This window comes from Pteropus alecto, unplaced genomic scaffold, assembly GCF_000325575.1.
Source record: "Pteropus alecto unplaced genomic scaffold, ASM32557v1 scaffold45, whole genome shotgun sequence".
Classification (NCBI taxonomy): domain Eukaryota; kingdom Metazoa; phylum Chordata; class Mammalia; order Chiroptera; family Pteropodidae; genus Pteropus; species Pteropus alecto.
The window spans coordinates 29093343-29114709 of record NW_006442491.1 but is presented as its reverse complement, the minus strand read 5'-3'; the positions used below and the strand labels follow the sequence as shown (position 1 = coordinate 29114709).

The 21367-nt window shown below is 41.1% G+C and overlaps 1 protein-coding gene and 1 pseudogene across 1 annotated transcript; both read left to right on the top strand.

The window, feature by feature from the left end:
* Positions 1-9452: 9452 nt before the first annotated feature.
* Positions 9453-10601, top strand: WFDC10B (WAP four-disulfide core domain 10B). Its single transcript, XM_006921860.1, has 2 exons — positions 9453-9540; positions 10468-10601. The coding sequence occupies exons 1-2, from the start codon at positions 9453-9455 to the stop codon at positions 10599-10601; spliced, it is 222 nt and encodes a 73-aa protein (XP_006921922.1).
* A 7224-nt stretch (positions 10602-17825) lies between these two features.
* LOC112471060 lies at positions 17826-17944 on the top strand (annotated as a pseudogene).
* The last annotated feature ends 3423 nt before the right edge of the window (positions 17945-21367 follow it).

The following is a 21367-nucleotide window of genomic DNA, read 5'->3' as shown; positions in this document are numbered from 1 at the left end:
AGCATGGCTGACTCACCAGGGCCTCCACTTACTTCCATTTGTTGAACACCTTCATACATGGTTAATAAAAAGACAGTCTAAGTGGAAATACCACCATTCTAACTTGGAAACTCCAGTGACTTCAGGACAGTTAGAAGACCCTAAGCTCCTCATTGTCCCCAAAGAGTCTGAAACAAAATCCATCAAGTTATGAATAGTAGCTTTGTTTTGGTGGTGGAGTTACAGAAGATTTTGTTTTGCTCACCTTTCTTGTGATACCGGTAAAGGAATAAAGATGATCCCTTTTTTTTTTTTTTAAAGAGGAAAACTCTAGAACCCAGAAAGATCGACTTGCTAGCAGCTTCCAACCTTTGCAGAGTCTCTGCAAGGACCAACTTCTCCCATTTCACATGGCCTCATTAATCCTCACAAAACCTGAGGCGTAGATGTCCTCTTCATTTGTCCCATGGTGAAGCTGATGATCTCAGAGATAGTGAGCTGACCAAGGCCACACAGAGTGTGAAGAGCTCAGCTTGACTCCCTGCCCAGGGCGCTGCCAATCTGGGGGCGGGCAGAGCCTGTTCCTTGGCACAGGCTCAGATCTGAGTGCCCTGTGCTCCCCCTGGGGCATTACTCTGCCTCCTCATATTGCTCTAGGTTTAATAACTTACTCTGGACCACATCCTGCCCCATGGATTGAGAACATAGCCCCAGGAGGGGAATAACGAGGAACAAAAGCTATTCTGACCTTGTGGGAATATTGGTGCCTCTAGAGAGGCTAGAGGAGGAAATGGAGAAAATTCACCCCTGGAATGCCAGGCCAAGCCTGGATACTGACAGAGTGCCCGTGCAAACATGTATCCATTGTCTGCCATGCTCTTTCTCAAGTTTTTCTGTTTAGATCTGTAGGAGAAAATTATTTTTAAATATCACCTAGTGAAATTTTGTTCTTAGAGATGTAATTTTTAATTTTGCATGACTTTCATCTTTAAAACTAGACCATGAAGTAAAGTTCTCCTGTCATAGGGAAAGCAGAACCCCAGATAACCCAATGACAATAGACAGTCATACTCATGCTTCTGTTTCCCATGTGGAAGCTTAAAAGATGTGGGGTTTAACTGCAAGGGCCAGTCTCTTGAGAGAGAAGTGGCTGCCTAATTGCTAAAATTTACCGAGTGATTATTATGTAGAGCTTGCATGGGTTACCTATTTTAATCTCACTATTATTGTTGCAGTCTTAAAGATGAGGAAGTTGGTGCCCTGAGAGGTAGATTAACTTCTTGAGGTCACTCAGCTAAGAAGTGGTAGAGCCAGGGTTTGAGTCCGGGTGTCTGGCTCTGGGCCCATACATCATCACTCTGTACCTTGTCTCATATGTTGGATATTGTGCTCAGGGCAGGGAACATGGTGGAAAACAAGACAGTTTAGAAACTCACTATTTGACTCTCCTGCCTTGTGAATCTTTGGGGATCTCATTTGGGCCTTAGAACAATCTTGCAAGGTTGGAAAGAGTCCATGTTTTATGCATGAGAAAAAGAAAGGCAAAAATGGAGAATTGTCTTACTCAAGGTCATAGAAAGACTTAGTTGCAAGATAGGATTAGAAACCAGATGTCTCAGCAGTACTTTGATGCCCTTTGCTCTGGGAGTGCTCTCCAGTCATTAGACTTGAGGCCAGTGCCAATTCCCATTGCGATTAACCAAATCTTCCCTTGGACTTGGAGGCTCTCCAGAGCCCAGGAATACTAGGGGCCAAAGGCTGGTGTTTGGTGAAAGAGGGCAAGCAAAAAGAACAATTTTGCTTTCGGATTTTGATGACACTTGCAGCCCAAATATAGTGGCCCAGGCCCAGGGATAAAGGTGGATTCTGGGACAGGGCAGGGCCTGTGGATGGACAGGTTTGTGGGTGTGTCGCAAGAGGCAGATTCAGAGAGTCACAGATGTGGTGATGGGGAGAGGAGGATTATACAGTTCGGGAGTGGAGGAAGGCCCCTGATCATGACATTTATGGAGTATGTTATTGGTAAAGAGGAGAATGTTAGAGAGAAAAGGAGATCCATCGTAGTGGCTGGTGAAGATTCTTCTGTTGAGCTCCCACCAGCAGCTCCCGGATAAAGACTGGGCATGAGAAGCCCCTTAACCTCTTCTGGATTTTCGTGTTGTTTAATGCATAGACTATCCCCATAGATGGCAGAACAGCACTGAAATCCTTTTTGACAATCTTCCTGCAATATTCAGAACTGAATACAGTTTCCAGTGTCCAAAAGCCAAGGAACTGCCGGGAAATCAGCTACTCTGATCTCCCTTGTGTGTCACAGGGAGGTGGAATAAAATTTTGTCCTTAGCTGCTGCCTGTAAGTTCTCAGTAGGGAAAACCAGGGCTTGGATATTCGATCAAAGATAGAGTTTGTTAGAACCCTGCATCTACTGGTCATTCACCAACCTTGCTGATCAAATGCCAGGTCCCCATAGACCCTGGTTGGGTCCAGTTCCAAGGGAATGAACAGTGTGTGTGGTGAGCAAGAGAGGGCTGTGCAGGTCCATTTGCACTGACTCATTATGTAGTCTCAAGCAAGACGTAAGGCCTCTCATAACAATATAGTTTATCCTGGGGTCAACCTAACGTGTTATTTGTGTATAGGGAAGATCTGGGGAAAGGATGAAGACCACACAGCACACTAAAGGTACTGGCATCGGGATGCTAGAACTCAAATCTCAAACGATTTCTGTGGGTGACTTCTTTCATGGGGAGAAGGGTCAGTATTTTAGAATGGGGTCAGCTTCTAGGGTCAAAGATCTGCTTCTCCTTCTTCCCAGATGGCTATTGATCAGGAGGCCAGAGCACCGGGAGGCTCCCACTTTTTACTGTTAGAGAAGAATATGCATCTTCATGCTGACATTCTATTCCCTCCTCCCCCCAGCACTCAGGTCAAAGCCAAGACCACCTCTGCCAGGAGATCCTGCCCCAGGCTTCTAACTCACAGTCTTCTCTCTGTTTCCTGAGTCCTAAGGCATTAAGGAAGGGCCTCATTAACCCCTTTATCCAAGCCTAGCCAGGTCTTAAATTTTGTATCTTGCGGCTTGCCCTTTCTTTAGGGCAAATGTCATAGGTGAGGCATTCTATAAGCCCCTATTGATTTATTGCTCTGCAGGAATTTTCAATTAGAAGAGGGTTTGTAGTATATCATGCTCATCTGAAAAGAATAAATGAATAAATTTGGGGCTAAACTTGTAACAGCAAATGGCACCAGAGATGGCGAAAGAAACCGAGGCCTAAACTGTTGATGATCTTGCAGAGACGAGCACCCAGATTCACCCCAGGCCTCCCTGTCATCCCATGGCTCCCTGCGACAGTACAAAGAATCGGAACTGGTCTCCACTTTGCACAGCTTGTGTTCAGTGTGGAGAAGGGCTCCATGAGCCAGGAATCTCAGAAAGGTTGCCCTTCTCAAGTTTTGACTCCTCTTCTGGGTATCTGGTCCCAGCCTCACTTATCTCACTTACTTGTCTTTCAGAAAGCTTCTTCGTGCCTTTCCTCAAATTTTAGTCCTTGATTCTGCAATTAACTCTACCCTGGGTACCCCCGTTCTCTTGCAGCTTGCTTAGCCTCCCTCAGTTACAAATCTTCTCTGAAACTCCTAAAGCAGGACCTTGCCTACCTCGACACATGAGATACCACACATATTCCTGCTCCGAGCCCCCAATATTCTGAAGATGCTCTCCCCACAGAAGAGCACAGGTATGATGCATAATAATTCATTTCCCATTTGGTACTGGTCAAGGTCAACATTGCTGTGGCTAGCACTCTCATTAGGTTGAGCTGGGCAATGGTGGCTGCTGAGATGGACTCCACCTTCCCACTGATGCTAAACCCTGGTAATTGTACATGTACCGCTGAATTTTTAAAATGTGAAATAAACTACAAGACTTTCTTTTCTTTCCTCCCAAAACATCCTCCAAGGCCGAGATTATGTGAATTCCAGCTTGAGTCCTACAGACTTAATTTTCCGCTCTGTTTTAATGCTTGAAAAGGTGGCCTAAGCATCCATGAAGGAACCAGGGCAGCAAGAATAATGAGGCTGATAACATTTAGAGTAGTTAATACTTATCGAGCATTTACTGTGGTCCAGTAAGAGTGCTCTATGTCTGCATGTCAGTTTCTCCTCCCAGCTATTCCAATATTAAATCCACTACAAAGATAAAATCTGAGGCCCAGAAACTACCCAAGATCACTCATTAAGCAACAGAGCAGAAATTCAAACCTAGATCTTGCTGACAATAAAACTGGGACTTTTAAACACGATACTGAGTTTTTTCATGAGGTGTGCCCCGGCTCTCAGCGATCCGTTCCTTTCATCTCTACAGTTGCTTCTTCCCTTTCCTGGGCTCATACACAGCAGCTACTCAAAAAATGTTGCTTGGGACTTCCAGGCACCAGCTGTCGTACCAGGCAGATCAATAGCCAGAGCTGGAGAAGCAGCACAGGCTTCATGCTGCTGGTGGGATGAGTGGTAAAAAAAAAAGTCGTGGCTGAAGATCGCTGGGTTCAACCAGGCACAGAGAAGGGAGGGAAGAGGGATAAGGGAAGGCATGCTGTGACTAGGTAGAGGTTTCAAATCTACACCCCTTTCATCTCTTTAATTTTGACCTTGTTATATCTCTCATCCAGGTCTTGTTAACATGCTTTCACAAAATTTTTATGATTTTCCCCATGTAGAGTTCTGGCGTATCTTTGTCACATTTATTCCTAGAGACTTGAATTTTTAAATGAAATCATAAATAGTATTGTAATTCTTTAATTAATTCTTTTCATTTGTTAGTAGTATAGAGAAATAACTTTCGTATATTGATCTGTAACTAGTTACGTTGCGAAATTTTCCCATTGCTTATTATAATTTCTTGGTGTGTGCTTTTTGGTGTTCTGTGTAGTCAACCATCATCTGCAAATAATAATTTCTATTTTTCCTCTTCAAACTGTATGCTCTCTGAGAAGCCACGTTGTGCATCCAGGACCTCCATACATTAGTTTATAGAAGTGGTGATAGTTTATAATCTTGTCTGATACCTTATTTTAAATGAAAACTTCTTAAGTTTCCCTTTTTAAGATAGTGTCTGTTTAGGTTTCTCATAAATATCTTTTATCAGGTTTAGAAATTTCTCTTTCATTTCTGACATACCAAGAAAATGTTCATTAGTTTATGTGAAATTATATCTATTGTGTGTTCTACATATGTTGAGATGATAGCGTTATTTTCTTCTTTAATCTGTTAATGTATTGAATTACTTTTCAAATTTTCTAACATTAAATCATTCTTGCATTTCTCTAGTAATCTAATGTGATCATTGTGTATTATCATTTTCATATCATTTGGTTTTTAGTTTGCTATTTAAAAATTTTTTTTAGTTTGCTCTTTTTAAAGAATTTTACATCTATGTTCACAAGGGAACTGGGCCTGTAAACTTCTTTCTTCACACCGTCCTTGTTTGTTTTTATAGCAACTTTACACTGACCTCATAGAATGTGCTGAGTAGCTGTCCTTTATCAATTCTTTGGAAAGTTTTGTGTACAACGAAGATAATTAGTTACTTGAATCTTTAATTCTGTTTTTTCTTTTTTGCACAAATATGCTCATTTGCCCCTCATTTTTATTATTTATTTATTTACTTACTTACTTACTTACTTATTTATTATTATTATTTTTTTCTAGGAGAAGCAACCCTTGGTTGACCTCACAGATTGCAAGGAGCTTGTCAGCTTACAATCCTTTATTTTTTATTTTTATTTTTTTTACGCCTACAGCACCTAGTCTTGCTAGGTGTCATTTTCATTTAACAATATATCCTGATTTTCTCTTCTTACAGCTGCGTTCTGTGCTACCATGTGCACACAGCTTAGCCATACAGCCAGTCTCCTACATATCGGCATTTATGTATTTACCAAGATTTTGCTGTTACAAATACACTGCAATGAACAATCATGTGCATATTTTCTATATTGTTGAATGTGTAACATCAGGGTAAATTTCCAAAAGTGTGATTGTTGGTTAAAATGGTAAATTCATATGTAGTTTCGCTAGATAGTTCCAAATTCTATTCCATAAAGGTCGTACCATTTTGTACTGTAACTGACCATGTATGTGTTTCCCATAATAGAATGTGTTGTAATGCTTTTGAATTTTTTTGCCAAAATGATAAGTGAAAATGTTATCTCTGCAGTTGTTGAGGTTCATTTATGTTGTAGTACGTAGGTATCAGTACTTCATTCATTTTTATATCTGAATAGTATTCTGTTGTATGTAAACACCACAATTTGCTTATTCATTCATCTGTTGATGGACATTTGAGTTGTTTCCAGCCTTTAGTGATTGTGTATAGTGTAGTATGAACATCTGCATATAATTTTTTTTAGTACCTATTTTCAATTTTGAGTATATACCTAAGAGTGGAATTGATGGATTATATGTTTAATTTTGTATGTTTAATTTTTTGAAGAAACTGTGAATTATTTTCACAGTGGTTGAGCCATTTAACATTTTATCATTCATGCATGAGGGTTCCAATTTCTCCACATCCTTGCCAACACTTATTATTTTTCTTTTTTTGAATTAAAGCCATCTATGTGGGTGTGAAGTGGTTGCTATCTAATTGTGATTTTGATTTGCATTTCCTTAATAACTAAAGATGTTGAGCCTCTTTTTATGTAATGATTGACTGTATATCTTCTTTGGAGAAATGTTCATTCAGTCCTTTGCAATTTTGTAATTGGGTTGTTTATGTTTGTTTCCTTGAATTTTAAGAGTTCTTTATATATTCTGGATATTATACACTTATCAAACGTATGGTTTTCAAATATTTTCTCCCACTTTTTAAATTGTCTTTTCACTTTTTAAATAAAGTCATTTGATGCACAAATATGTTTTTTAGCTTTAAGTCCAATTTATCTATTTTTCCTTTTGTTGCTGTGCTTTTGGTGTCATTTTTAAGAATCTATTGCCTATACTTGAAACTAATAATAAAATAAAACTTAAAAAATTAAAAATTAAAAAGAATCCATTGCCTAATCCAAAGTCATGATGATTTACCTCTCTATATTTTTAAAGAATTTTATAGCTTACGTTTAAATTGTTAATTAACTTTAAATGAATTGTTGTATGTAATGAGAGATAGAGATCCAATTTCATTCATTTGTATGTGAATACTCGGTGTCCCAGTACCATCTGTTGAAGTGACTGTTCTTGGTCTTGGCACCCTTTCTGAAAATCAATTTGCCATAGATGTATGGGTTTTGTCTGGCCTCTCAGTTCTATTCCACTTATCTATATGTTTATCTTTATGCCACTACCATACTTTTTTTGTAGTTGAGAAGAATATGTATTCTGTTGTTGTTGAGTGGAGCGTTCTATTACGTCTTTTAGCCTTATTTAATGTAAGCATCCCCCTCTGGAATCTAAAGCTTCTTAATGCATAGAACTTAACATTACAGAAATAAAAAGCACAAATCCCTGGGGGTGATCTGGAGTGTGGCTACTGGTTCTGGACTTATGTATTCTGTCTACAGGAGATGTTGCAGCATACAATGGCCTTTGGTTCGAAGTATATTTCCCAACCAGAAGGTAAGTGCTCCATCTTGACGGTGTCATCTCCAAACTGGCAATTTATATGTTTCTTCAGTAGGCCAATCCACAACTGTGTCAGGTTGACAGAGTCTGGGTGATATAATATGGGATAGAATCACGGGATCTTGTGATTATGGACCTGTTATTGCACTCTGGTGTAAATTTGTCAATTAGCTTGAAGTGGTTTTGGCTGAGGCACTGCAGACAGAAAAGCCAAATCATGCTCCCAGAATATGTGTCTCTTCCAGTCAACGTGAGTCACTCCCTTTCCCAGGAGGAATGGGTCTGATGTTCTAAACTTGAATCAAGTGGCTGATTCAATTCCTGAGACTGGTGCTGTATCAAGGGCTCAGCCTTGGTCTGTGCTGCTGCTAAGTTGTACATTCAGCAAAATAGTAGCCGCATCAGCTTTGTTAGCTGTGGGCTCATTCTGACAAGCTTATGCATAGCCTACATCTGTCATCATGGCTACTCTATTCATGGGTCCATTGTGAAAGCACTGGTGTGGCTAAAGGTAGAGTCTGGCCTACAGTAACTGGCCAAGATATTTCGTATACCCAGATGTATCGTCTGTCTGAGTTCTAAGATACTATGTGTCTCCATTATTTCCATGTCCTCCTTAGTGTCTATCTCTCTGATATACTGATAAGTAATTATATAATATCTTTTATTATACAATTAATTATAATTAATATGTAGTAATAAAGCTGGAAAATACATATGTGTATAACATATATTTTCCCATCTTTATTAAAATATAATTAATATATTACAATTGTATCTTAATAAAGGTAGAAAAAAGTACATGTTTTATACATAATATATCCAATATACATGTTAAGTTTTTCATCTTTATTAAGATATAATTAACATATCCCATTGTGTAAGGATAAGGTGTACAACATGTTAATTCGAGACACATATTGCAAATGATTTGCAATATATAAGAATATCAAACTAATATCCATCATATCACATAATGATGTGATATGATATTTTTTCTTCATGGTGAGAATATTTGAGATCTACTCTCTTAGCAACTTTCAAGTATATAATACAGTATTATTAGCTATAATCACCATGCTGTGTATTAGATCCCTAAAATCTAGTCATCTTATAACTAAAAGTACATACCCTTTGCCCTAGATCTCCCCTGTTGCCCTAACCTCCAGCCCCTGGTAACCACCACTCTGCTCTCTGTTTCTATGAGTTCAGTTTTTAGATTATACATATAAGTGATATTATATAGTATTTGTTTTTTTGTGTGTCCAACTTATTTCACTTATATGTCTCAAGTTTCATCTAAGGTGTCACGAATGGTAAGATTTCCTTCTTTTACCTGACTCAATAATATTCTGTTATCTCTATCTATCTATCTATCTATCTATCTAACTATCTATCTATGTATATATATATATACACACACACATACATATATATATATATAAAATCTATATCTATATATATACACCATCTCTTCTTTATTCATTCATCCAATAATGGACTTGTTTCCATACCTTTTACAAATATAATGTTTGTTCTTTTCTTTTTTTTACCATGTAATTTAGTTTGTAATTAAATATAGAAAATATTATATCTATCAAGAAAAAAATTCTATTTGCAAAAGAAAAGAGTTACTTATGTGAGAGGAGGAGCCATCTCTGCAGGAGGCCCACATGGAACAGGCCATGGAAGGGGCAGGTGCAGGGGAGGAAATAAGGACTCCTTGCCCAGCCCTGGCCTACCCAGTGAGGCAGGAGGAGCCCAGAATAACCTGTGCTTTCTTTCCTCCACCCTCACACCAGCTCTCCAGCGAAGCCTGTGCCAGACTTTAGAGCTCACTGCTATGGCCAGACTCATGTCAGCCCAGACTCTGCTGCCCATCCTGCTTCTCTGTGCGCTGCTGCTGCAGGCCCATGGAGGGTATCACAAGAAGAGGAAGATAGGTGATGGGCTGGAGGGCAAGATGGGGAGTGGGGAGTGGAGCTGTGTCCAGCTACAGAGGATCTAGGAATTAGAACCTTTCAGCCCATCCTGCTCTGACCGCAGCTACTACGAAGACTCTGGGTCCTCCCCAACCATGGCCCTCCAGCCCCTTTACCGGGCCTTGAAACTAGTGATGGGGGTGGAGGGGAACCTACATTTTTTTAGCCTCTGTTCTAAAAATCCAGAGACATATGGTACGTACAATAGTGAAAGGGCCACAACGCTGAGGATCAGATGAGAAAACAGAACAACTCTTCTTTGATTTATGCACATACGTGACAGGTCAACAGCCAGAGGTGTTAATGGGAATAGGTGCAGAACGAAAGGATATTGGGAAATTAAATTTTGGGGTGTGCAGGGTCAGGTTACAATTATCATCAGGGGAACCTGGATGGTGGCTGTGGAAGAGAAATATTGAAAGTGCTCTTTCCTGGGAAGGTGCAGAAAAACTGGACAGTGACAGTGACAAGAGGAAAGAGAGGGCGGAGAGGCAAGTTTGTCTTCCTCTCCGGACCCTGCAAATTCTGGAGAGTGGGGAGAGTTTGCAGATGTCTCAGACTGTGCTGAGTTTTCAGGGTCAGAGTTTAGATTCTATGGGGTGACTTCACCAAGGCCAAGACTAATATGAGACACAGGGTCCTGGCCACAGGAGTGTGGAGAGGGTCCAGGAAGCCCAGGCATTGATTGAGATCTATTGGGGTAAAATGAGGGTAATGGATTTAAGATACAACCAATCACCAGGATTGAGTGAGAGGCAGAGAGTGAGTTCCTGGAAAAGTCCAAGACTGTTATGAGTGGGACCTGGGTTCTGGGGTCATAAGGGAACTTTGAGGTTGAGAGGAGTGCCCTGTGGAGGCTGATTCCATTGATCCTTCTGCTCCTTTTAGGTGTCAAGGTCTGTGAGAAGCGGCCCAGTACAAATGTTTGCCACAACCACTGTTCGTTTTTCCAAAAGTGTACAAATTCAAATACCACATGCTGTTCGACCTACTGTGGGAACGTTTGCATGAGCATCCTGTGAGTGGGAGAGGGGCCTGGGCTGTGCATCCTGCTCCCGCAAGCCTCTATGTATGACTGCGCCTGCGGCCAAAGCACGAGGACCTCAAATCCCAGGCCCCGGGGGACCAACCGCAATGTCACCCTCCCCACTGTCTGAACTTCTTGTTCCTGTCGAATAAACCAGGACAAACGGCAGGGATCTGCCTATTTGCCTCCCAGTGCTGTGGTCATTGAGAACCCCGTGTGTACCCCAGAGTGTCCCCGCCTCTCGGGGGCCCAGTCCCTGAGCCCCCTCCTTTGTCACGTTTCTCTGCCCTCTCTCCCTTGGCCCACGTGCCCCTGCCAGCCCCCAGACGCTCAGCCCTTTCGTTGCTCTGCTCACTGAGCCAGCACTTCCAGGGGCAGAAACCACGCATGCGTGGCATCCCCCAGGGCCAATAAGAACACTCCTCACCCTGGAGTCAGCAGGGCCAAGTGAACCGTGAGACAGGTGGAAGCCAGACCCCGGGGCACAGACCCCGGGGCACAGAGTAGGAGGTCCCCAAGGAGGCCTCTTCTTCAATTTGACCCACCTCTGTCTCTCTCTCTCTCTCTCTCTCTCCATTCTCCTTGTAAAATTCACGTAACTCTCTCTTTACAAAGAAGAAAACGAATCCCAGAGAAGTTAAGCGACTTGCCCAAGACCAGAGAGAGTGAGAGGCCATTCACTAGAGGATGGTGAACTAGATGCAGCTAGAGGAGGGTGAACTCTCTGCGTGCTCACTTCTCTTCCATGACAGAGACCAGAGCATGGAAGAGGGTGCCTGTGCTAATGCAAACTTCCCCCACTCCATCCTCTACCAAGATGGCTGCTCTCACCATGGGGCCCGGAACTGGGCGTCAGGACCTGAGACTGCAGTGCCTTCCATTAACTGACTGGTTCCTACCTTTCCTCATTCTCTCTCTACTTTTTTTTTTTTTAATCTAGAGGGGAGCCACATGAGGGGCGAACAGGTGGTTCATGATGATGCTGATAAGGAGTAGTTGGCACAGGATGGCCATGGGTCTTGCCCACGGTCTCATGGTGAGCCAGTGAGAGTTAACCACTGGATGCAGGCCCCCCCACTACTCTGTGCAATCGCGACTCCTCTGAAATGGTCCTGGGGCTAGATCCAGGGACTAAGTCATGTGTGGCCAATCGGGCCGTGGAGTCAGGTTGAAGAACTCAGGCAGGCAGGCCCTGCTGGAGGCACGTGTGCAGTGTTCTGCTCCAGTCCTGTGTTTCCTGCTGGGCAGCAATGAAGGAGACGTCAGAGGAGGGAATCTGCCTCCATCAGGCCAGAGCCTCTGACCCACCTCAGAAGCACGACAGGGCTCCTGGTGTAGGAGTATCTTCTCCACCTCTATCAGAGCTGCCCTTGGACAGGGGGGACTTAGGAAAGACATCATGACCGACCACCAGCACAGACCTCATCAGAGGTAGGTAGGTGGTAAGGCTGTGCTCCACAGGAGTTCTTGTTTGGTGCTTCCTCAGATGCCTCACTCTCCACGCATCTTCCCAGTGCTTGGCCACGCCCCAGACACCCCAAGAAAGACGATTAAGAGAGGCAGAGCTATCTGCCAGGGCCCACATAGGGAATGGCCTCCCACGGCCCCAAGTTCAGTGCTCCCTACCACGTGGGTACACTATGGGTGCCAGGCTGACCTGTTCCTCGCCCCCGGCATGAACACCATGGACCATGGGTTATTCTGGAAACAGTTGTTCTTCTCTCTTGAGATAACTGGTGTCCTGACCTGTGTTCCAGAGAGCTCTCTGGACCCAGCCCAAACTCCACCCAGCCCCCTAGAACTCAGAGGCTACACCTCGAATGCTGGGAGGAATGCGCGCCTGGACATCATTGCATGTTCTGTCTTTATTGGCACAACTGTGTGCCTCCCTATTAAGTAGAGTAAAGGAGCGAAGACCCCTGGAAGACCTTGAATCTCATGGAGGTGGAGGAAGAAGCAAATGTAAATTCTGCCATGACCTGGGTTTCGAAAATGTCAAGTCCCAGCCTGCAGAGGATTTCAATCAGGGCTGGTCTGTTTGTGACCAAACACTTAGTCCCATGGTTGCCATGGCTTTTGAATTATTTTTTCTCTTCTCATGCTCCAGACCTACTCCTACCAAATTCATCCTTTCTATTCCTGTTGATCCAGATAATCAGAAGTAGCTTTCTCATACGTATCAACTCAGCAATATACCTTCACTCTCTTACCCCAGGACTAAGTTATCTCCTTGGCTCTCTGAAGAGACTTTGATCACTTGTTATCCCTCAGATTATCAATGCCACTCCATCACACTGATAACGTTATCTTAACTGGTTGTAGGGAACAAAAATAGCAGATATCCCAGGTGCTTTACCACAGGCGTGCAGGACGATGGGAGCTACACCTATAATAGTCCAGAACTTACCATATGGGTGAAATTTCCAGAGATCCAGTGGTCTGGGGCATAGTCCTTCTGAGGCATAAGATAAGTTGCTGCACCTCGTACTGTCCACCATGTAGGAAGACACAATGCTTGCTGGGCCTTTTTGGATTTTGGAATCAATAAATGCCATTTTGGGGTATTCTCTTCTTATCTATTTCTGGGAAGAATGCAAACTCAATGCTAATTCTGAGTGAGACCCAGAAGGAATGAATTCATCTTCAAATGCAGGCTGGCAGCTACTGTGGCTGAAGAAGGAAAACAGAACTATCTTTTAAGAAAACACATCCATCTAGTTTTTTTCTTGTAGTTATTTCTAGCTTCATGCCAACATGTGGCTAGAAAATATGCTTGATATAATTTCAATCTTCTTGAATTTATTGAGGCTTTTTTTGTGGCCTAGTATGTGATCTGTCCTGGAAAACATTTCAAGTGCACTTGAGAAAAATGTGTAATCTGCAGTTTGGGGATGAAATGCTCTGTAAATGTCTATCAAGTCAAATTGGTCTAATGTGGCATGTAAGGCTATTATTTCCTTATTAATTTTCTGTCTGGATGATCTATTTATTGAGGTAAATGGAGTATTATAATATAGTATAATAATATCATAATATAATACCAATATTATAGTATTACTTGTTAATTTCTGCCTTTATGTTCATTAACATTTGCTTTATAACTTGGGTACTCCTATGTTTGATGCATAGATATTGACAATTGTTATATTCTCTTTTTAGATTGATCCCTTTAAAATTATATACTGTCTTTCTTTGTCTCTTTTTACATTCTTTGTTTTGAAGTCTATTTTGTCTCATGTGAATATTGCTACCCTGGCTTTCTTTTCATCTCTATCTGCATGGAATATCTTTCTCCACCTTTTCACTTTCAGCCTGTGTGGATCTTTTGATCTGAAGTGAGTCTCTTATAAGCAGCATATTGATGGGTCACTTTTTAAAAATCCATTCTGTGGCCCTATATGTCTTTTGATTGGAGCATTTAGTCCATTTATATTTAAGGTAATTATTGATAGGTACATGCTTATTGCCATTTTGTTAATTGTTTTTGTTCTTTGCTGTTTCTTCTTCTCTTGATCTCTTTTCTTTTGATTTGTTGGTTTTCTTTAGTGTTCTGATTGGATTTTCTTCTATTTATTTTTTGAGTATTTTTTGCATGGTTTTGGTTTTGGTTACTATGAGGTTCACATATATCCATCTATGTTTGTAACAGTCTATTTTAAGCTGATAGGCATTTACACCTTAACCATTTTGAGTGCACACTTCGATGGCATTAATGCATTCACTGCGTTGTACAATCATCATCGCTATTCATCTCCAAAACTCTTCATTACATAAAAGTGAAAATTTATACCTACTACACAATAACTTCCCATTTCTCCACTTCCCCAGCCCCTGGCAACCACTATTTAACTTTGTGTCTCTATGATGTTTTTGTTTATTTTTTATTAGTTTCAGTACAATGGCTAGACATTTATATAATTTATGAAAGGGTCCCCTCAATTACTCTAGCACAAGCTGGCACTATACACAGCCATTCCGATAATATTTACTGTGCTCTACTCTACATCCTCGTGACTGTTTTGTAATTACTAATTTGTACTTCTTCATCCTTTTACTTTTTTGACTCAGCTCCCCAACCCCGCCCACCTCTGACACTCACTGAGATCATCTCTTCTACCCTAAGTTCTTTGAGCATCCTTAAAACTAGTACTTTGAACTCTGCCTCTGATAGGTTGCTTGCCTCTATTTTGTTTAGTTTTTTTCTGGAGTTATTCCTGTTGTTTCATTTGCAGCATCTTTCTTTGTTTTCTCATTCCTGTTGCCTCTGTTCATCTCTATGTATTAGTAAGATTTGTTACATCTCCCAGCCTTGGCCGGGTGGCCTTTTGTAATAGGTGTCCTATGTGTCTCAGTGGTGCCAGGGGCCCCGGGGCCTGTTCCTTGTATGGGTTGTGTGTGTTCTTCTGTTGCAGCTAATCCTTGATTGCTATTAGCCCATCAGTGGGTGAGATTGACTCTCAGTGGATGGGACTGACTTTCGGGCTGACTGGTTGTGGGAACTGGCCATGCCTACAGGGCATAACTGCTGTGTGGGGGCTGACCCCACACAGCGGGATTCACCTCAGCAGGCCACCCTTTGGATGTGCCGCATATAAGGCTAGTCAGGTGATGCTCTATCATAGTCTGACACCAGTCTCCAGATGTGTTGGTTCTAGGGCTCCTTGGGAGAGACTCCTGTGTAGGTCAAGGTCAGCCACTGCCTTTGATTATTCAGCCACTGTGAGCTGAGGGCAGTTACCCCCAATATTGGCCCTGGGGCAGCTCAGCAAAAGGACCAATGCACCTCAAGGCCTGCGGCTGTCTGCAAGTTTCCCATAAGTCTCCGCAGCTGTAAGAGCTTTTGGTTTGTATGGGAGTTGGGTGGGGTGGAGACCCAGAGAGTCACAGGGGTAAAGCACGCAGATTTCACATGGCCACTGCAGTGGAGCAAACCGATTCCACCAGGCCAATGCAGATTGCTGTCACGGCTGAGCCTGCGGTCTCCTGCAAAAGTCACAAATCGCAGCAAGACAAACTGCCATCCGCCTTAGGCCTGCAGACCCCAGAGATCCATCCAAAAAACCATGCAGTCCAGGCTGGCACCAGTGGACCACCACCAAAAGTCTGCCCCATAATGTGTGGGCAGCACAAGCTGAAGGCTGCTGCCAGTCCAGGAAATGTGCAAGGCATGACTGGCTGCCTGGCAACAGGCCCGCTGGGGTAATTTGTGGGTTGGGTAGGGCAGGGTCTCAGGGAGACAGCAGGTCAATCTCATTGGGCCAATGAAGCTTAAGAATTGGCTAGCGGTAGAGAGGGGTCAACACAGGCAAGATGGTGCCCATCTGCAGCCTGTCCTGGAGGGGGCCCAACAAAGGAGCAATAGTGGCTATCCCTCTAGTCCTCACTGTAGCGCCACACAACTTGATCCCTGTATGTTTCTTGCACCTCTGGAGCTGCTGACCCTCTACTGGACCCCAGGGTGAGTGTCTGCGAACGAGTGAGTCTGTATGCAAGCCTTTTAAGGGGGACATCTGGGTTTTCAGGTTCCTTCCATCTCACCCAGATGGCCAGAATCCTTACCGATTTTTATAGTCAGATTTTGCAGGAACTCCTTTTCTTGAGACTGGAACCCTGGGCTGAGGAGTCCCTGTGCGATGCTAGGGCTTCTTGTTCTTTCAGAGGGGCTTCTGTAGCAGGGCTCTCATTCCTGGTGCTCAACTGCCACACATGAGTGCGGGACCAGCCCACTTGGTGTCTCCACCCCTCCTAACAGTCTCGATGTAGCTTTTTCTTTATATCCTCAAATGTATGTGTCATGATCAGTTAGGCCACAATGATTCTCCAGGTTGTTTGTTTTATAATTTGGTTGTAATTTTAATGCAGTCATTGAAGGAGGCAAAATCTGCTTTTACCTAGGCTGCCATCTTGACCAGAACTGTCATGTGTCCATGATTTTCACTACTCTAAGTATCCCACAAAAGTGGAATCATATAGCATTTGTCTTTTGTGACTGGCTTATTTCACTAGGCATAATGTCCTCAAGGTTTATCCACATTGTAGCATATTGCAGATTCTCCTTCCTTTTTTAATACTGGATAATATTCTATTGTATGTGTATATGTGTGTGTATACGTGTGTGTGTGTGTGTGTGTGTGTGTGTGTGTGTGTGTGTGTGTAGTATTTTGCTTAACCATTCATCTGTCAGTGGATACTGGGATTGAGTCCACATTTTATTTTATTTATTTATTTTTGAGTCTATATTTTAGCTGTTGTAAATAATGATGCTATGAACGTGAGTGTACAATTATTTTTTAGTTATTCTTTTTAAAATTATTTAGATATATACACAGAAATGGTACTGCTGGATCATATGGTAATCCTATTTTTAATCTTTTGAGTAACCACCATACCATTTTCCATAGAAGCTCTACCATTTTACATTCATTTCCATAGACATTGAACTTATGTTCAGATAGTTTTCAAATGGTTCTCCAGGTTAATCATTCTATAATTTAGTTGTAATTTTGATATAGTCATGGGAGGAGGTGAGCACAGTGTTCACCTACTCCACCATCTTTACCAGACCTATTTAATTCATTCCCATCAACAACGTACAAGTTTCCAATTTCTCTACATCTTTACCAACAGTTGTTATTTTGTTTTTTTGATAGTAGCCATCCTAATGGATGTGAGATGGTATCTCATTGAGTGTTGATTTGTATTTCCTAAATAATCAGTAATGTGGAACATGTTTAAATGTGTTTATTGGCCATTTGTATGTCTTCTTTGGAAAAAAGTCCTTGTTCATTTTTAAATCAAGTCGTTTGGGGTTTTGTTGTTGTTGTTGAATTTTAGGATTCTCTATGTATTTTGGATGGTAATGCCTTATCAGATATATGATTTGCAAGCATTTTCTCCCATTTTATGAGTTGTCTTTTTACTCTATTGATAAGCATCTTTCGATGCACAAAATTTTTAAATTTTCATAAAGTTTAATTTGTCTATTTTTTCTTTTGTTACCTATGCCTTTGATGCCATGTCCAACAAATTATTGCCACATTCAATGTCATGAAGCTTTTGACTGTTTTCTTCTAAGAGTTTTGTAGTTTTAGGTCTTACAGTTGTCTTTAATTCATTTTATTTTAATCTTTGTATACAGTGTTAGGTAATGGTTCAACTTCATTCTTTTGCATATGGATATCCAATTTTCCCAATGCCTTGTGTTGAAAAGACTATTCTTGTCTATGGCCATTTCACCCTGAACAAGCCCAATCCCATCTGATCTCGGAAGCTAAGCAGGGTCGGGCCTGGTTAGTACTTAGATGGGAGACCACCTAGGAAAACCAGGCGCTGTAGGCGTGAAAAATAAAAAATAAGGGATTGTAAGCTGACAAGGTCCTTGCAATCTGTGAGGTCAACCAACGGTTGCCTCGCCTATAAAAAAAAAAAAAAAAAAAAAAAAGACTGTTCTTTCCCTCATTGAATGGTCTTGGCACTCTTGTTAAAAAAATCATTTGATCATGTATGCAAAGGTTTACTTTTGGGCTCTCTATTCTATTCCATTTGCCTGTATGTTTGTCTTTATACATCACACTGTTTTGATTATTGTAGATTTGTATTAAGTTTTGAAATAAAAAACTGTGAGTCTTCCAGCTTTCCTCTTCATTTTCAAGATTATTTTGGCTATTTGGAGTCCCTGAGATACCATATGATCAGCCATAAGGTACTGTTAGGCTCATGCTAGCAGTGGAGAAGTTAATATAGAGATGGATGAGGAGTTACAAAAGTCATCACACAAATGTTAGAGAAAAGTAGATACGTGGATTCTCTCCCACCCCATAATCACCCGTACTTCCAAGAAATGTGCAGTTTGGGGAAGGGGAACCTCCTGCACTGTTATAGTGTTTTGCTTCTACCTATATTACCTGGAGCAAAAAACAAATAAACAAACAAAAAAATAAATAGAAAAAAGGAAAGAAAGAAAAGGAAAAAGAAGAGAAAAGGAAAAAGAAAAGAAAAGAAAGTACTCCTTTAATAGGAATTCAGTGACAATGTTATGGCCTGGGGCAGAACTCACAGATCTGCCACAACCAGAACTATGATTACGTTCTGAGTCTTTGAAATCTGTTCTGCTCATTACCCACCCCCTGTGCAGGGGCTTTGTGGTTCCCAGAGACCAAGAAAAAGAACCATCAGTCAAACAATTACCAGCACTTTCAACTTGACCATCTTGAGAGGTAGGTGGAGGTCAGAGTCCTGGGGCTGGAGGTGTGAGCCTGTGAACACTTTCATCTGTGGCTTGGTTGGTTGAGTTCCCTATTCAAGTCAGGTGCTCAGATCATGCCAACACTATTCTTCTATAGAAAAAATTATTGTTCTTATTGTTCAAATGGGAAAACTGAGACAGAGAAAGATGACATGTATGGACACCATGTCCCTACAAATGTGATACCCCGAGAAGAGCACTTTGTATTGTCTATGTAGTATTTCCACTGACAATGCATAACCTGAGTCTAATTATGAAGAAATTTCAGACAAACCCGAAATAAGGAATGTTGAATTGAAAAGAAAGATGGGCTGTATTTGTATCTTCAAAATTTTCAATGTCATAACAGAGAAAGGACATTATTGGGTGAATTATAAAATGGAATACTGATGGTAGGTTAGATAAAAGTATTAATGTTAAATTTACTGAAGTCGACTGTTTAACTATGGTCATGTAAGACAATGTTCTTTTTATCAATACTCACTGAAGTATTATTCCTAAACAAAGGCCATGATATACAACCCTTGAGAGAGAGAGAGAGAGAGAGAGAGAAACACAGAGAGAGAGAGACAGAGAGGGAGACAAAGAGACAGAGAGAGAGAGAGAGAGAGAGAGAGAGAGAGAGAGAGAGAGAGAGAGAAGATAATTAGGAGAAAATTCTTAAAACGGGTGAATCTGAGCAAATGATATTCAAACGCTCTGTGTACCATTCTTACTCTTGTAACTTCAACATTATTTCCAAATAATAGTATTTAAAAAGTTAAAAGCAACCCATTTAAGGGTTCATGTGCCTTAAATTTTATTTTTCTATTTTATTTTTTTTTACATATACCAAAAATAGAATAAGTTTAGCACTTCTAAAGAGTTTTGCACCTTTTAAAATGTCTCTAAGTAATTGTGCCTGCTTTTGAACATTTGAAGGGATTTCAGCCAATTCATGTAGGTTATCTTTTGCTTGATCAAAAACATTGAAGCAAAAATACTTTGAGGGAAAATTGGTTACTTGCAGGAAAAGAGACAGTTATTCCACTGTGACCATATAATTCATGGTATCCAAACTTCTTTGTCTTTGCTTCTTTTATCTTCCCTTCTGCTTGGCTTAGTAGTGCGAATCACTAGTTTGGGAGTGAAATAGTACTTTTTGAACAGACTTAACCTCCTCCTTCAGAACCCCAAATCTCACTACCAATGAGCTGCCTAGAATAATAGCAAGCATTTATTTTATATACTGTTCCAGACCCTAGACCCTCTCTTATTTTTTCTCCTTCATATTGACCTTCATCTATTATTATGTTATGTATCTTATTTATTGTGTGTCCCCTTTATTCAACTATAAGCTTTATGAAGGTGAAGATTTTTCTCAGCTTTGTTCATTACCATATTCTCAGTGTTTAGAAGAGTGCCTGGGTTATAGTAGTCATTTAATATAAGTATTTGTGAGACAAATAAATATAGGACAGATGAATGAAGGATAGAACCTCACCCACTCACCAGAATTAATTCTAAATAGATTAAATAGTTTTTAAAAAAAGATCACAACTAAGTCAATGAAATTAAATAACTTTCACTCCTCTGGAGATGAAAACAATCTGAGCTTAATAATAATAATAATAGCCAACATTTATTTTGCGCATTCTGTGTGCCAAGTCTCATGCTCAGTGCTTCACATATTTAACATTTGCAATGTGGATACTAATATCACCCCAATGTTACAGATGGGGGGAATCTGAGGCTCTGAGACATTAGATGGTTGGCTAATCATATGTAATAAGCTAAATGTGTTGGGGTTGGGTTTCAAGCCCAGGTCTCTGTGACTCCAGTGCCCAAGATTTTTGTCCTTTGTCCTGTACTGTACGAACAGTCTTCATTATTGTATCAAATGGGAGAGAATGTCCCTCTTATGGTGAGACAAAATGTGTATCCTGTTGGCAGAATAAACCAATCTTTGTGGAGAAAAAACTGGCAACAACTGTGTATGGTTCGAAATAGGCAGCATCCTTTACCCAAGACTCCCAGTGTGACAAATCTGTGCTCTGGAGCTAATTATGCATTTAACCAAATTTTAGTTTCAAGAAAGTTCCCAATGACATTTGCCCCCTACCCCAGGAGAGAGAAATCACAAAGTTTCAGGTGTGTTATGATTAACAGGAAAATATTAATGATATGTGTAACTAGTGTGTTGGGAAAATATTCATGGGGAGTTTTACAGGTAATATGTTGAAAGGCTTGTTCTTTGTCTTATTTAAAATTATTCAGAAGAGCTACTTCTTTTCCTGTCTCTGTATGAAAACTTGGGTATAGAACTTGATTTTTCTAAACACTGCCTAGATTTAGAATATATAAAAACGGCTAGGCCCATGCAATAGTCAAAACACTAAGCCTGAATTCAAATTGTGGGCTTCTCCCACATGTAGAAACTCTGAAGTTGAGGAAGAGAGTGGTCGGTTTCCTCACTCTCTCCTTTCCTCCTGCAGCTGGCTAAGTGCCATTTTGGAGGTGGAGGAGGGAGAAGAGGT

Bases quoted from the DNA above. Each gene is read 5' to 3' on its own strand.
- WFDC10B (XM_006921860.1), top strand. From the start codon at position 9,453: ATGTCAGCCCAGACTCTGCTGCCCATCCTGCTTCTCTGTGCGCTGCTG. The intron at 9,541-10,467 runs GTGATGGGCTGG...TGCTCCTTTTAG, and splicing joins TCACAAGAAGAGGAAGATAG to GTGTCAAGGTCTGTGAGAAG.